Source organism: Drosophila sulfurigaster, chromosome 2R (genome assembly GCF_023558435.1).
Source record: "Drosophila sulfurigaster albostrigata strain 15112-1811.04 chromosome 2R, ASM2355843v2, whole genome shotgun sequence".
NCBI classification, from domain to species: Eukaryota; Metazoa; Arthropoda; class Insecta; order Diptera; family Drosophilidae; genus Drosophila; species Drosophila sulfurigaster.
The window spans coordinates 14507159-14524798 of record NC_084882.1 but is presented as its reverse complement, the minus strand read 5'-3'; the positions used below and the strand labels follow the sequence as shown (position 1 = coordinate 14524798).

General features: G+C 40.6%; 1 protein-coding gene across 1 annotated transcript; it reads left to right on the top strand.

The window, feature by feature from the left end:
* The first annotated feature begins 6 nt into the window (after nt 1-6).
* Nucleotides 7-17531, top strand: LOC133836093 (neuroendocrine convertase 2). The gene is made up of 12 exons (XM_062266398.1): nt 7-285; nt 10739-10846; nt 11505-11775; nt 11887-11924; nt 13164-13240; nt 13726-13814; nt 14274-14449; nt 14547-14860; nt 14931-15164; nt 15238-15402; nt 15474-15591; nt 15656-17531. Exons 1-12 carry the CDS (start codon nt 13-15, stop codon nt 15815-15817), a joined length of 2025 nt encoding a protein of 674 aa, XP_062122382.1. The 5' UTR covers nt 7-12; the 3' UTR covers nt 15818-17531.
* The last annotated feature ends 109 nt before the right edge of the window (nt 17532-17640 follow it).

Sequence of the window (17640 nt, the reverse complement as noted above, 5' to 3'; positions counted from 1 at the left end):
GAAACGCGTGCAATGTTCATTGCAGCAGCTGCATGGAGCTTGGCTGCTTCATGGCGACTGCTGTGCATCGTTATGCTGTCGATGCTGGCGCTTCTCTTGCCACTCATTGTGGCAGAGGCGGACGCTGTTGGAACCGGCAGCAGCAGCGTCAACGGCAACGTCAACGGCGGCCTGGGTAATCAGGCGGTCTTCACTAGCTCATTTCTGGTGCGTTTCCGTCGGGGCGTTGACAATGACTTCGCCCACCAAGTGGCCGATAAATATGGCTTCGACAACCTGGGACCGGTAAGTAACCCGAGCTGAAGGCTTTCTTCATTCATTTAGTAAGCAGGCAGCAGGCAAGACTGTGAAAAATCAATTATTTTATGGTCGGACAGCAGCGTGGGCACGTTTTCCTCAAGCCTAAAGAGACACAGCATAGAAGTTGCTGCTGCTGCAGCAGCGACAACAATCTACGCTCGTCGACAAGGGTCTCACTTGGCTGCCTCAGCTAATTGTGACTACTTAAGTGGGTGTCTCTGCGTGTGTGTGTGTGTGTGAGTGCGCGCGTGCCTGGCATACAACACACACATACTGTACATAGCTGCCATTGACTTTAAGCAAGTTGCAAGAGTCGCGCAAAATTTCCATTGCATATCGTCTAGGCGCAGTTTGCAGTGCAACTTGCAAAACGAGAACAAGGTCAACCAGTACTATTAAGTATACGCCAGGTAGTACGGTTGTTTATTACATATTCGATTTACATTTTCGATTGCGCTGCAACTGACAGCTCAGTTACATATATAGTATATAGTAACCTATAACGTAACTGCAAAAAAATGTTGCGTTGTCTTTCGTTGTTTTTTTGGGCTAGACTTCTGTTTTTGACAGCGTATCGATTTGATTCACAGCACACTTGTTGCACAGTAACTCAGCTCAGCAGCAGCCGCAGCAGTAGGAGCAATAACATCGTAACATCGCTAGTAAACCGATGTGCGACTAATTAATTAGCCCGACATTCTAGCTTAATTGGGTAGCAAGCAGCCGTCGATAACTTTCCATCATCGGGGTCAGCAAATTGCGTCAATAAAGAAATATGAAGCAGGCGCTAAATCCAATTAAGCCTCCACTCCTTATTATTATACAATCTATGAATTGCTGATTTATTTGTAAGTTGATATTGTCAGTTCACCTGCAACATCTGCAGACCATAAATACCATATCCAGCCAGCCATTAAAACATATTGCGCCATTGCAGCTGCACAAGTGTGGCAATGTGGCTTATATAGTCTGGTTGGTAGCAGCCATGGCAACGTCCGCGCAAATTGCACAACTCTCGACGACTCCCTCCACGACAACGTAAGTGAAATCTCATGGCTTTAGTTGCGACTACATTTCGTATATGTTCCTGCCTGTTGCATGAACTTTTGTGCCAGGGATTACCTAGAAATGTTTGACATCAGGCTTCGCCTGAAATTGTTCCATTCTAATTTCGACGTCTCTGACGTTCGTGACAGCCTTCGCGTTCGGTTTTTTAATCAGCTGAAACGATGTAGGCAGTTGATATGCGATACAATTTCTATCCGCTTCCTGTCTGTCTATTGAATTTCCCACTGCCTGTTTAGATTCTTTTACATTCCAGCGAAGAGCTGCCGACGGCTTTTGAAAAGATGTACAAAAAGAGAAAGCATAGGTTGAAAAACAATATCGCAATTCATATCCATGTATTTTTAATTAATCCCAGCTAAGAAAAGTTCGAAGAATGTTTTGAGCAACTTGAGCAACACATTTTGTACAAAATTTACATGCTGAAAATAACCTTTTGCAATGCAAATTCTTGTTGAAAGGCACTAAGCCTTTAATGAAGGTATTCCTTTGACATTTCAACGAATTTGCTTTAGAGAATACCTTAGATTGGTGCTTACCGTTTTTCGTAGAATTAGGACATTCCCATGCATTTGTTTTGTCACTCAGCCATTGAGACGTTTCAACTTCGTTTGCCTAATTATGGACATCCCTAAGCAACTTGTTAGTATGCGAATGTCATTGCGTTGGACTTAATCAGTTACTTGAAGTGGATCCAACATATTTTTATTCACCTGAAATGTATGCCCAGTTGGTTTTAATCTGCATCCTTTTTTCCAGGTAGGTGACATAATTAAATTCAAGGCCTACTCTTGAAAAGTCCAGCACTGATTAATGGTCTATTTGTCCCTCGTTGTGCTAAGTTGTCAGTCATTTTTGTTGTCCTCGTACCCAACTCATAGAGAGAACCCAACTCATTGCGCTTATTTGGGGTCGCTATTTTGTTATTTTCACTTTGCAATCTCATGCTCAGTTTTCCTCTTCCTAGTGCAGCATTATTGAACTGCCAGAGACAGTTTTCAAATATCTCTTTAGACACATATTGGACACAGAGTTACTATAAATAGTCGAGCTTGAAACTAGAGCATAATATTCCATTTACCTTCACTTTAACTTCAACATACAATTACAAAATAAACCAACTCGATTATGCATTTAAATTGGAATTAGGAATATAAATTAGAGTGTGAAGACGCTTCGTACGTATTAGTTATTTATGAGTGTAATTTCGGTTTATTTTTGGGTTTAAATATAGACCGCCATTTAATTAGAAATTGGTGTACGCTGCTGGCTTTTGCTGGATATCCGGGCCAATTTCCCATTGAGTTTGCGTGCGGTTCGCGGTTGATAAACAGCAAAAGTCCATCAGAATGTTTCTCTTCTTTTTTTTGGTGTTTTATTTTGAGGGCGTCGAGTAATAAAATTGCCATACATGTAGACCAAAAAAATCTGTTGCTCTTACGTCAAACGCTATCTGCAAACAGAAATCACATCGGACAGACAGACATTCCATACTTTGGTGAATGCAGAGTAAATTCATAGCTCACATCGGCAGGCTTATGCTCCGTTGGGTTGCCTAAATCGATATTGCGTATACGCGGCGTATGAAGTTTCACATGGGTTTTCGGTTATCTCTGTTTTGGACTGGCGCTGGGGCCACATTTTGAGTTTATTGCATTTGATGTTATGGTCTTATCACCAATAAAAACCTTAGTTGCCAGTCACCCATTAGATACACACTTATAGACTCCCACCCACACACACAGACATGCCTTCAATATAAATGCATGTAAATAGCGATTTATGTAGGCTCAAATATGGGCTTTTTGTTGCTTCTGTCACAATTTAAATATAATAAAATACTTAACTCAATTTCGTGCTTTGGTAAATACATATGCTTTTGATTTGGTTAGTCCAACAGGCAGCTGAACTGCGGACTGCGGACTGCAGACTTAGGACTGGACAAGTCGAATCCCACGCAAAAAACTGTTCTCAGTAGGTTGGTTTTGGCTTTGGCTTTGCCTTGCAATTTTCTGCTCGCTGATTTTTGCCGCACAGCAATCTCATGTTCACTAATGGCCAACAAATTCACAAAGTGCTGCTCGTCGTCGTCGTTGCTCCTGTTGCTTTCAGATATCCTGGCTAATGCCTCAAAGCGCCTTCTCTTTATTTTCATGCTCATCGTTTGTCTTTGTGGTGCTTAAAAGTTTCACCTACTACTTACTTGCCAGCTGTGTGCTGAGCCGTTGGGCATGCAGTGTGTTCTGTGTGTGTACTTTCACTTTTTTTTTTTATTTTTGCTTGGTGTGTGTAATAACTTAAAAAGCTAACAAACCCGCCTGTCACCTGCCTGATGTCTGTTCCATGCCGTGGGCCGCTTATCAACGTGCGCTCTGCCACAAAGCCTTGCATAAAGCGTTAAGTTGTTGTTTGCCAAAGCAATCCTAAGCTTTGTTGTCTGCACCTATTTAATACCTTCGCAAAAAAAAGTCGAAAGTCTACCTGCAAACGAATTATTAAAGTCTGTATTCTTCAACTTTTCTTCAACATTCTTTTCATCTCTGATCTTCATAATTAGAATAACTTTTTTATATTAAAAATTATATTGCATACTTTTCGGGGTACATAACAATGTCCGACTTTGTTCTGCTTTAGTTTCGCGCGGCGAAAAGAATGTTCAAATTGAAAAGAAAACTCAGTTTGAAGTTTCTAGACGTTGACTGGAATGTTGCAATTGAAAGTGCTATTCAGGACATGCTCTAGTCCCAAATACATGCTAGTATTTAGTTGTAAGTCCTTCAGTTGCTGTTTACTGCAACCGCATAACTTTCTCAATATTTATAGAAAGTTTGCTGCTGCTGTCGACACTCATTTAATATGCAAGACAGAACATTACATTGCATTTCAGTTGTTGTTGCTGTTTTGTTCTCATTTAATATGCAGCGTTCATTAGTTGTTTCCGCTGTTGTAAGCCAGAGATTATAACTTATTTATAATAGTTTGAAGGGAAGCAGCAGAAAAGCTATTAAATCGCTATGATGTCTATGTGCGTGTGTGGGAGTTGGTCAAATGACTTTGAGGCATGTCATTGTCATTGTCAAATTTATTTCATTTTCTGCGAACAGAGTAGATGGGATGCAGAGAGTCTGTCTCTGTGTTTGTGTGTTGCTGGATGTTTTCGTTTAATTTATTATGCGAAATGAAAAACGAGTTTACAAATTTTGTGGCCTTTTCTTTGCCGCTTGCAAATTAACGGCACAGACATTTTGCCAGCAATTTGTAACTCAAGGCAACGGAACATATGTTGGCAAATAAAAGACAAACAAAGGACTTGCACGTCGACCGACGAGCACGAAGACGCACATGCAGGGTTATGCTAGAAATCTTGAAAAAAGGCGAAAGAACCGCAGGCACACAAGCCACACACACGCATGTACACACACACAAGCAGTGAGAGAGAGAAAGAGACACGCAATAAGAATGGCAAAAGCACACAATACATTATCACGTATATGCAGCGTTTTCTCTGCTCTTTTATTTTCTTCATTTTATTATTATTTATTTTTAGAATCGTAAAGCAGCTCGAAGCGTTTGCTGGACACAAGCTTAGTTCGATGCTTCATATAAATTGGTTTCTGCTCGAATGAAAGTAGGGTTCGAGTTTGTAGTTAGATTAGATGCCAACTGCTAAATGCTTTCAGTTCTCATGCGCATTAAAAGGGGCGAGAACGACACATTTAACATTGTTTGCAATAACTTTCGACAAAATTTCATTCGACTTTTGGCAAACTCAGTTAAGAAATGTCTTTCCCCAACTAGTCAGTCACCTGTACGACACACTAACAAGTCTTCTATCTCCCATCAACAGTGTCTACTCATGCCCCATTTGCACTTTATAGCCAAAAAGTTGGCAAACTTTTGATGGAAAAGCCAACTTTTAGCAAATATTTGCAAGCTTCTCGTTAGCATCGTCGGCTATCGTTTTACACGTGCTGACCCCGAACCCGAATCTGAAAAGTTGGCCAAGCATAGTTTTTGTAATGTAAACTTGATACAAAACACACGACCCTAATTTAGCTTATTATAAATTTTTGGGGTCTCTTGCTGTTAATTGCCAAAAGCAGCTGAGGAAGCGTAAACTATTTGAATGCATTAGTTCAGTCGCAAATTGTGTTTGTGTAACTCACAACTTTGTTATTAGCAACAGCTTAGCCTTCAATTAAGTTATTTGATCGGCACGAGGACGAACAACAAATGTGAAACATGCTCTCAAATTTGATTGGCAATAAATCAAATCCTTTAAATTATAGACACCAGCCAAATCTAATTGCCATGACGCAAGTGAGAAAATGTGTTTAAAGTTCTGCTTTCATTCTAATAACTAATTCAATTCGAGTAGCTTTGAATTATTTAGACTTTGTTAAAACGTGCTTCCTACATTACTTTATAAACATCTCACTTGGCGAAAAATGTCAGAGGGCAGCGTGCTGCAGAAAGTTTTGTTTGCCATGCGGCAAATTACATTTCAATGTAATTGTTGTTTCGCGGGCGGAAAGACTGAAAGACTGAGTCAGGAAAATGGAGATAAAATCATTAAATTTAATTAGCCAGCGGGCGGCTGGCTCCTGTTTGTGCAGAGAAATGTTGTTGAAAATCACGCATACGCAGCGTGCGCCCAACAGCATGTCAATGTCAACAGTGTGCTAGATAATTATTTTGCTTGGCTGGCGAGAGAATGTCGTCGACGTTGTCGTCGCTTTTTTTTTCTTGCTCCAAATAGCAAACGGACTTATGTGATTATGATGGCCTCCTCGCACTTTCTCCGATTCTCACATCTCTCAGTCTCATTCTCAGTGTGTATCTCAGTCTTATGCTATCGATTCTAGGCGCTGGCCTTTGGGTTGGCTTATAAGCATATGACCCAGTTGCAAAATTGAGTTCATGTTGCCACACATTTACTTTTAGCTTTCAGCCCTTCAATTTTAATTAAAATGCGCCTTGTTTGGCTGCAGCAACCACTTGTTGCAAGACGCGAATGTCATGGTTCAGCTTTGGTTGCTTGTTGCAAATAACTTTTCATTTGATTGGCATTGTGCTAAGTTTTGCATTTCGCCTGCTTACGTCAACAAGTTAGCAGCGGCTAACGCGCATAAGCCTGGGCCAACAAATCAAATCCGTATCAGCCGAGCGACCCAGTTGGCCAGCCATCCAGGACAATGATGACTGGCACATGGCAAAGGCCTCAATCAAAGCCTATTAGCCATGACTGCTGTTTGTCTTTGCTTTCGCTTTCACACCACATCCTGCTGAATTATTCAGCAGGTCGTGGCATTCATTTGCATTTCTCGCTCTTTCTCTTCGGTTGCCACCTGCCACAAGTTCGATGTGGTAGCACTTTTTTGGGAGGGCTGGATTTACATAGCTAACGCAGCTGGCAATCAATATTTCTGTGTGTTTTTTTGTGCATTGTTTGCCACAAAGAGAGAATTTTGGTCGCATATGTTGGCACTTTTTAAATTAAATTTCTACAGCAGGAAAGACAGCAGCCGCTGACATTCGCCAATCTCATGAGTTTGCCTTTTTTATTTTGCGATAAAACGATATGGCATGCAAATATCATAAACTCATGAACTCGTGTGTAAGTAGAAAGTTTCTCTGATTTATGGTTGATTGATTGGCTGCATAATTGCTTTTGTTTACTCAACTCGAAGAGTGCAAATAGCAAAACTGTCAGGGGAATTGAAATAAAATGGCAAGTAATACATTTGCAGCCAAGCTTGCAAATTACAGCATTTACTCGCACTTGGAAACAGTTTCCATCGCTTTGGCATTTGCTCAGCGCGTGTGTCATTTATTTAAGCTATCTATTTGCCTATTTATCTATCTTTTTTTTTTTTTTTATCTAGTAGCTGTTTGGCATATGTGTAGAACGGTAGTCATTTGCACACAACAGCTACTGATAAAAGTGACCTGCCACTGATAAAGAGCCATTGAGCCACAGACTTTTAGTTCGTTACTCTCTGTTTGGATCTCGGCCACACTCCGGCAGCATTTTGATAAATGGATTTGCTTTAGTTGTCCAACATAAATGGCAAGAGATAATGTGAAAGCTGTAGCTAAATCCCGTTGCCTAATGGAAAACTATGTGCAGATGTGTGTAGCAAAGTGTTGCCTACTTTTCAGCTCAAAAGCAGAATGAATTAATGAATACGCATATGTGTGACCTTTTATTTTTGTTAGCTGCAAAGACTAGACAGTGGAAAGCAATGGAGTGGAGGGCAGTGGAGTGGAGTGGAGTGGAGTGGAGTAGTGTCCCATCAGCATAAATACACAAGAGCTTTGTATAATGGCGACTTTAAGCCATTGTTGTTGGCTTATTTAAGCTTGGGGCTTAACAAAAGGCCACCTGCGTAGCCTGACTGCTGTTCCACAAAATGCGAGTACACAAGCATGCAGATATATATATTTGCATACTATATATATATATAGAAGTGCTTTATGGCGTGTGCAAACTGCATTTTGCTTGCGCCTGTTGCTCTTGTTTGCTTTAAATATGGTCGCTGCTGCTGTAGTTGTTATTGTTACTGCTTGTTGTTTGCTGTTCGCATGCAGTGCATATACGCTTTGAGTGAAAATCCATAAATTTGCGGCGTTGACAACGCCTGAGAGATGACATGTCACACACGCTACAAGGGAGCGATATCACAATGCCCGCATTGCCCACGCATTCCCCTTCCCCCCACTCACAGCTCAAAGCATGTCTTGTGATGTAACTAAACACACACACACACACACACACACACACACACACACACACAGCGCCTTTGTCCTCGTAGTGAGCATGCAAATTTACATACTTCATGTTCTGGGTGTCAATGTGCGTGAGTGTCGAGTGTCTTTCTTAAAGCGCAACAAGTTCTCTTCCCCCCCTCGAAATGAAGAAAAAAACATTACTTATAAACTGTGATCTACGATAAATGAAACTTATTACTGTCGCCATTTTGGCAACACACTCGCACCACACTAAATCCCAACCAATGAACTAAATGCGCGTGGGTGTTACTTAGTTTAAGTATTTCACACGAAGCCGTCGCCTTGAGGGTGGGCAGACGACACGAGGAGGAGGCAGGGGACAGAGACGGGGGCCATATGTCATGAAGTGTCTGCTCGCTTGGCCTGGCCTGACTTTGCTTTACTTTTACTCTGGTGCCGGCTGCTGTCCGCGTTATCACCCGCTGTGACACATTATATTTATAATACGTTGTGTATTACACACACACACACACACATACACACACATGGACATACATACATTGTTGCATAGATACACTGGCAACAACAATGACTTCATTTGAGTGTAGAGCTGCCTTTGTGTGCTCTACGCTCGGTTATTTTTGTTTCGCTCAACCCACTCAGCTAAGCGCGCTGCGTGCTGCGAGCTCAGGCATCAAGTTTTATTTATTTATTTTCTGTTTTCGTTTTCGTTATTGTTTTCCTTTTTGTTTTTTTAGTATTTTTCGCTGCCATATGTTGCGTTTATTAGGAATAATGCAAAAATTATACCAAAAATATTTCTAAAAATATTCACACAATTTGGCCAGCATGTGACTGCTGTTGCTGTTGCTGCTGTTGGGATTAGTTGTGGAGCCTTATTAATTTATATAGCGAGGGGGGTGTCGCGGGGCGACGTCCTACTGTGCGTATGCGCAATGTTTTTATTATCTAGCTAACCGAACTTTGCTTTCGGTCTATCAGCGAAAGGCAAGCTGGCCAGCTGTTACAGTACCCAAGTGTACTTAACGCACAAATTAACAGGGCATAAAAATAGACAAGCCCCGCCGCCGCAAGCCTCTTTCTCCTTTCGCCTTTCTGCTGACGACTCTATGAGTAGATTATTGACAAACTGCCAGTGGTTTATGATTGACAAAAACCTCAATGGATTGATGGCCCTCAGGCAGCAGCAGCGGCAGCGGCAGCGGCGACGACGACGGTCGTGACCGTCTCTGTGCTTCCTCCTAATTGTGGCCTAAATAAACTAAGAGCGAGTTGCGGCTTGAGTGCCCCGCCAGCTGCGTGTCGTCTAATGTTCGTCCAATGTCCTGCTGACGTAGCCTCAGCACACACACAGAAAATTTCATGAATAATAAATAAGTGACTCAATTGTTGACAGACATTCGCAAAAAGTGCAGAATTATGGAAATATGCGAAGCGAAATTATAGCTAAAGAGAATTTCGAAAGACTATTAACTTTTTGTTGCTGGGGCAATTTGTTTAGAAGACTTCTTTGTCTGCACGAGAAATGCATAAATAAATAAATAAATACATCATGAATTTTTTTTTTTTTGCCAAAAACCCTTCATCAGCAGACGTGGGCGTGTATGCTAACAGTTGCTCAGGTTGCAGCCGCCAAGAGAGAAGTTTATTCAAAAACTCGTGTCTATAAATAGACAGCAGCTAGAAGATGATGATAAGTTGCCTCTTCTACTTAAATGCCGCTCGAATGAAGAAGACCCGCGATGCTTTCGCAGATATTAAACGACAAGCGAGTGGGCAGCTGACAACAGCTGCTGTGGGCAAAATTTTAATTACTGCAGCGTATGGCAAAGTTAAGCGGCTTTTTTATGTACTACTCAACTGAGTTCTCTCTCTCGTCTCAGGCAACAGGCAACTAATTATTCATAATCCAACTGCAGTGGCAACAGCGATTACGTGACCGTGATGCGCAACAGCTGTTCAATTTGTGTGCGAGTTTCCAATGACATTCCGCAGGTCAAGAGGACAATGGCTGCTTGGCTGGAAAACTGAGAGCCAAGGACTTAACAGATCCCCCAAGGGGTGGGGAGGGAATTACGAATTGAAATGCTCTAATTGGTTCGGTTTACTCACTCGTTATTTTGACAAGTTTCGCAAAAGTGGCGAAAAGTCAATTTTAGTTGTAAGCAGAGTATGCGATAGTCTGACCCAATTGAAACTTGCTCCAAGTCCAAAGTTTTTTTTTTGCCGCTGGGCTGTGATGGGATTTGCTGTTGGGATGTTGGGATCTTGGGTAACACGATATGCTATTTATTGGGAATTGCATTGCAGCAAAAATGGAAAATAACTAGGAGAAGCTGAAGCTGAAGCTGTAAACTCTCAATTTACCGAAGCAATGATGATGTTGCTGCTGCTGTCCATGACTAGCAATTTAAAACGTAATTATGTGGAGGCATACATACATATATAGTGTATACATATATAGTATACGGTTGGGGCATATCCAGCAAAAGTCAATTACACTTCAATTATGGCTGACGCAGCGAATTAATGTGTTAAGCTCAATTAGTATGAGTTTCTAATGAAATATCACTCACTCTCTCTCTCTCTCTATTTTGCTTTTACTTTTACTTATTTGCAGCTGGCAGGAGCAGATGGACATGAGTATCATTTCAAGCACAGGACTCTGCCGCATGCCCGTTCACGTCGCAGCCTGACGCACACGCGCGCCATCAAGAGCCATCCCTCGGTGAGTATTACGCACTGTAAATCATAGCGAATCATGATGATGAATGACGATGATGTTGTTGTGAACAGTGGATGGCAACCTGTTTGAAATTCCAAGACTGCCGACAATTGTATTCATCACGAGCACAAATGCCAGAGTTCATACATATCGAGTATAGTATTGCTATGGTTTCCATGGCTAAAACTCGCTCTCTCTCTATCTATCTATCTATCTATCTCTGTGTGTGCAATCAGTTGGCAAATTGTATTGCTGTCAGTGCAGAACGCACAGCAGCATTGATTGCATTGCAATTGGATACAGCTCCAAGCTAGAAACGTGCCAGTGGGCCATTCTCGATAATTACTATTCAAAATGCAGTTGTCAAACAAAACACAATACACACCATGGTAAATGGTAAATGGGGAAATGGCAAATGCAGATGGAAATTATGCTGATTTGGCTTCAGTTTCGATTTGTGTGTTCTGGCCCTGTCAATAGCTTGGGGCAACAGCTGGAGCTGATGTTTGCCTGTTACGCAAAATTAACATTTTAGACTGTCACGTACGCATAACATTGACCTACAATCGAACAGGGTAGAGCAGAGCATATTGCCACAACGACAAACGTTGACAGCTGTCAATTCATTTATTGAATATTCATTTCGATGGTCTTCTCCTAGGTACACACGGCTGTCCAACAGCCGGGCTTTAGGCGTGTCAAACGCGGACTGCGACCACAGGTGCCTGCCATACATGGACTGCACTATGCGGCCACGTTGGGCGAGTCGAATGATGTGGATGTGGAGCCAACGGATCCGTACTTCCCCATGCAATGGTATTTGAAGAACACCGGACAGAATGGCGGCAAGGTGCGGCTGGATCTCAATGTGCAGGCTGCTTGGGCGCAGGGTATAACTGGCAAGAACGTGACAACAGCCATCATGGATGACGGTACGAATACACACACACTTATACATACTACATAACATACATATGTAGAGAACCACAATTTGTGCAACAGTTTTTAATACACTTTTCCCTCTTCCCACTGTGCACACACAGGAGTCGACTATATGCATCCGGACCTCAAATTCAATTACGTGAGTAACTCTGTTTTTCTCGTAAATAACCAAACTCGTTTGTGCGTGTGTATGTGTGTCTGGATTGTTGCATTTCAAAATTATATTTACCATGTGTGTGACGGCCATGGCCAAATGGCCGGCTGACCGACAGACCACATCCTCAATTCCAAATGTTATTTGCGAATCCTTTCACCAGCAGCAGTAGTTGGCTTTAATTAAACTATATCCGTTCGCAGTTTCGTTGATAAAAGCCACGTCATTTACGGGCCACTAATTTAATATGTCAACTCGATTAAAACGCTAAAATGCAATTTAAGTTGGTGCGAGTTAAAAGCAGCTGAAACTGACATTTGAAATGTGGTGCACACCATGAATAATTTTGCTGTTAATTTCCTTTTTCAAGTTGTTTCAGATATACATTTATTGTGTGCTTTAAACATTGAAAAATATATTTCTTTACTTTTTTTACCAAATAATATATTTTTATAAGAGTATAAATTGTATAATTGTATATGATTAAATATATTAAAATGTTTATTTGGCCGTTTAATAGAAGTGTCATTATTATGTTACGAAAAGTTTATTTTAGTTTATTTTATCAGATTATAAATAAAGACTCAAATTTTTTTTTTTAAGCTTTGACAAACAAAAATCAAACTTCTAAAGAATATTTTATTAGTATTGATTACCAAGAAAAGTAGCAGGAATTCGTAAATATATATTTAAATATTTATTTTTAAAGCTTTGCATAACTTTTATATTTAGAAAATACGTATAATAAACTATTCTATATTTTATTTTTAAACATTCACATTCACACTTCGAAATACTGAAAAGAAATATTTTATTAGCTTGTCAGACTATGGCAGACTAACTAGGAAAAACTTAATTTATGAAAAGAGTTGCTTTGATTTCTTTAAATAGTCAGTTTTTAAAGGTTTAAGAGCGTAGATTAAGCTGCAATAGCTTATTGAAATACTTTTATTACCAAAAAATAACCAAACATGCGCATAATAAACTATTCAACTTTATTTTAAAACACAAATTTATTGTTTGCGTCATATAACTTGATAGTTCAACCCTCCCATAAAAATGCGTGTAAATATGATAGCAAGCATTTATTTGCTTTTATGGGTGCGATGAGACACCAAATTGCACTTAGGACTCACACCAACTAAACAAGTTAATACGCATATGAGTAACTATGTACATTTTTCTCACCCTTTCACTTTTTACTCTCTTTTTCTCTTTCTACAGAATGCGGAGGCCAGCTATGACTTTAGCAGCAATGATCCATTCCCCTACCCGCGCTACACCGACGATTGGTTTAACAGGTAAGTGGAGGCACGAAGCAGGCCTAAGCTCCATTGGGGCTTAAACTAAGTGCCACTACACAGAGAGGAGTAGGAATAATGACCTGACCCAAGCGAATGTAGAGAAAATAAAAGTCTCTTTTTCTCTGCTTAAAGGCAAAGTCATGTCGTCTGCTTTTACGCATTTCGTTTAATTTCTTCGACTGTTTTTTGTCGGTTAATTGTTTTTTGGTGTTTTGTTTATTTAATACCCAACCAGTTAAACGAATTCCGGGGTATGCACAGCCAAGCTTCCTGTTTGTTTAGCCTGCTTGCGGCTTATCGCATTTATTGCATAATGGTGGCAAAGCCCTTTACTGCTAAGTACTACACACAGATAGACAGCCAGACAGACAGACGGAATGAAATGCCAGGAATCTGACTAACATATTTATGACATGGTTGCCAATCCTCTGGCACACCCTATCTCACACTTTTCGTCCATTTGTTTTGCTCTTCCCTTACAGCCATGGAACGCGCTGCGCTGGCGAAGTGGCTGCTGCCAGAGATAATGGAATTTGCGGCGTGGGCGTTGCTTATGACAGCAAAATCGCAGGTAAGTGGCTTTAGCAAAGGGGCAACAATAACGACAACGACGACGTCGTCGACGAAGCGCTTTTGCGGTGTCCCAACACTTCAAGTGAAGTGGCGTCTTTTAAAGTGTCGCCTTAGGACTTGCATCACGTACACGCCGCGTAGTCCGGAATATGCCCAATAAATTGAAGCGACAAATATTATTTAAAATACGGTTCTGCGGTTCGGTTCGGTTCGGTTCGGGTATCGCTGGGGCAACAAGTGTGCACATAAATCCCGGAAATGTTATCTGTCATTTTTATAGCACGGCTGGGAAATATCAAGTGAAAATCGGATATATTTGATAGGTCCTTTTTATGGTGGCCATAAAGTGTCAAGTGAAAACGTCCAGTTGGACGGTGGTTGTGGTGGCTGCGTTATAAATATTGATTTATAATTTCCGCCATTAAGATTAATGCATACTTATCGCTTCGCTCCACAGGCATACGCATGCTGGATCAGCCCTATATGACCGACCTAATCGAAGCCAACTCAATGGGCCATGAACCCCACAAAATCCACATCTACAGCGCCTCGTGGGGTCCCACCGATGATGGCAAGACGGTCGATGGGCCACGCAATGCCACCATGCGTGCCATTGTCCAGGGTGTCAATGAGGTACGATGCGATGCGATTCGATGCGATGCGATTAATGCTCGCTAGCAGCTTTTAGCTTGAGACTCATTAAATTTTTGCTTGAATGAACCACCCGCAGGGACGCAATGGTTTGGGCAACATCTATGTTTGGGCATCGGGCGATGGCGGCGAGGAGGATGATTGCAATTGCGATGGCTATGCCGCCTCCATGTGGACCATATCCATTAACAGCGCCATCAACGATGGCCAGAATGCGCACTACGATGAAAGCTGCAGCTCCACTCTAGCATCCACGTTCAGCAATGGTGCCAAGGATCCCAACACTGGAGTTGCCACCACTGACCTCTATGGCAAGTGTACGACAACACATTCGGGCACAAGTGCCGCGGCACCCGAAGCAGCGGGTGTCTTTGCTTTGGCCTTGGAGGCAAAGTGAGTTTAAGTTCTTGCTTCTACATCAAATTTATGCAAATCTTAAATCCCTCCTTTTTTTGGCAAATAGCCCACAGCTGACTTGGCGCGACATACAGCATCTGACTGTGCTGACATCGAAGCGCAATTCGTTGTTCGATGCCAAGAACCGTTTCTATTGGACAATGAACGGCGTTGGCCTGGAGTTCAATCACCTCTTTGGGTTCGGTGTGCTCGATGCGGGTGCCATGGTGACACTGGCTAAGCAATGGCATTCGGTGCCAGCACGCTATCACTGTGAGGCCGGCGAGATTAACAAGGCGCAGTAAGTGCTTTACATACTCTCGTATATGTTCTCGTTCCCTATGTTGTTAGCTAAACTCTTGACCCACTTGCAGGCCAATTATAATGGGTCGCTCGCTGTTCTGGGAGATTAAAACGGATGCGTGCAAGGGCAGTGATACGGAAGTGAATTATTTGGAGCACGTACAGGCAGTGATTACGGCCAATGCATCGCGACGTGGCGACCTGGAGCTCTTCCTCACCTCCCCCATGGGCACCAAGTGAGTTGTGTGATTTGTCATTTTATCCGAGTTGAACATTAAACATTGCACTCTTTTTTTACCGTATCTAGATCCATGATTCTGTCGCGACGTGCCAACGATGATGATCATCGCGATGGCTTCACCAAATGGCCCTTCATGACCACCCACTCCTGGGGCGAGTATCCACAGGGCACATGGAAACTCGAGGTGAAATTGGTATAATTCATATTTTTGTAAGTTATTTTATTCACTTTTTTTCGCTGCATTGCAGGCACGCTTCAACTCTGCTCAAACACGCATTGGACATTTGATTGAATGGTCTCTGGTTCTGCATGGCACCAAGGAGGCACCGTATCGCACTCTGTCGCCATCTTCGCCGCACTCCAAGCTAGCCATTGTGAAGAAGGCGCATGAGGACAAGAAGATGAAGTAAAATGGTGTCCAATTCCATAAGCGATGTCGTCCATTAGACACCATGACTTTTTAGCAGATTTATGAGTTTAGTATGAAATGCAAGAAATGTGCTGGCTGTGTTTTGTTTAAATGGGATTGATTGGATTTAACTTCAGTTACTATTATCAATTTTCTATCAACTTCACTTTCTCTTTGATAAAATACAAATGAACTCAAAGTTCATTTGATTATCATTTCCCTTAGTTAAATAATTTCTCCTATGATTTGTATTTTGAGATGGAGAGAATTGAGGATTGTGGGATTTTCAAAGCGCACATTACTTACTAGTCTTATGTGAACTATTTTCAAGAGCCACAAATTACGAATAAAACAGTTTAGAAGCAGACAAAGATTCACGATAATAATGATGGTGTGAAGATCCGTAGAAACTATCAAAGATAAGCAGCAAGAATAATCTGAAACAGGTATAGCATACGTGTATTACAGTAGTATTTTGAGCGACAGAGAGAGGGAATCATAGAGTACATAATACTTATCTTAAAACTCGACACGATTCATGTAAATGTACTATATCTACCTATATATATATATATATACATACATAACATATGTGTAAAACTGTGTCCTATGCTCTTAGACTCTAAACATTATCTAGCTTAAATATTTTAAATCTATTTTAATTTCCCTATATACATACATATATATATATACAAAATGAAAAACATAAAATGTTGAACTTAATAACGTGGAGAAAGCAAATGCTGCACACTGCTTCCAATTAGTATCTCTTAGTAGGTATATTATGGCTTATGATTTGATTTTAGTTAGATTTCTTATGTTAAAATTGTTTGTATCTGTTGTATTCGTGCATGTAAATTGCATTTGCGTACGCAGTTTTCAGTTTCTTTCGGGGGCCAAAGAAGTAATAATACAACTAAAAAGAGCATAATTGCTAAAAATTGTTTATAATGTGAACTTATATATGAAAAACTAAATGATAAATATTAAAGTACAAGTGCAGAACAATTGAATTGGTGTGTTGAGCGTGTCCGAGGCGGAGATTGATTTGTTTAATAAGCACATTGTTAAAGTTCATGGGTTAAAGTGCAAACGGAATGATATACATACATATATCTATATACATAAAGAAATACATACATTTATTGAAATATACATAACATGTGTAATTATTAACCGAAACGATGATAAACCAAAAAGCCCAACATAAATACTTATTATATATACACAACCATATATTCACATTCGAATATATCGAGTGAAATTGTGGCTATATACGAGTGCATATATCTATATATACATACACGCATACATACATACGAGTACACACGTAGATGAGTATATATTATATATATATATATATAAATGTATAAAACATATATATGTATACCATCAGATAAATAACTTATATTGATGTAAAGTTATCTTTGATGTTGTAGATACTAAATATCAAACACAAAACACAAAACACACATATTCAAACACACTCACACACAAAATACAGTTGCAAATTGAAAAATAATGGAAAATTGCATAATGTCTAGATTAGATGTTAAACACAAGCATCGTTTTTAGTTGATTGCCAATGATTTTGGTTGACCCTTTTCTGTTAGTATTATTAACATATTATTGTTTTGGCTTCTTCGATTCTCATGTAATGAACAAGAAAAATAAATCTATTTAATTTTGTAAATAAAAGTTGGAAAACGGCCAAAACGAAATTTTCATTTCTGCAGATAGTCAGTAAATTTCAGATAAAAGCTCTCGAAAAGCTTCGAAGAAGTAGTGAAACCTGCTCTTATGAACTCTACACCAAAAGCTTTG

What these genes read in the sequence shown, in the direction of transcription:
- LOC133836093 (XM_062266398.1), top strand. Translation starts at nt 13, where the DNA reads ATGTTCATTGCAGCAGCTGCATGGAGCTTGGCTGCTTCATGGCGACTG. An exon ending in TTATGACAGCAAAATCGCAG is followed by an intron (nt 13,815 to 14,273) that starts GTAAGTGGCTTT and finishes TTCGCTCCACAG; the next exon opens with GCATACGCATGCTGGATCAG. An exon ending in TTGTCCAGGGTGTCAATGAG is followed by an intron (nt 14,450 to 14,546) that starts GTACGATGCGAT and finishes AACCACCCGCAG; the next exon opens with GGACGCAATGGTTTGGGCAA.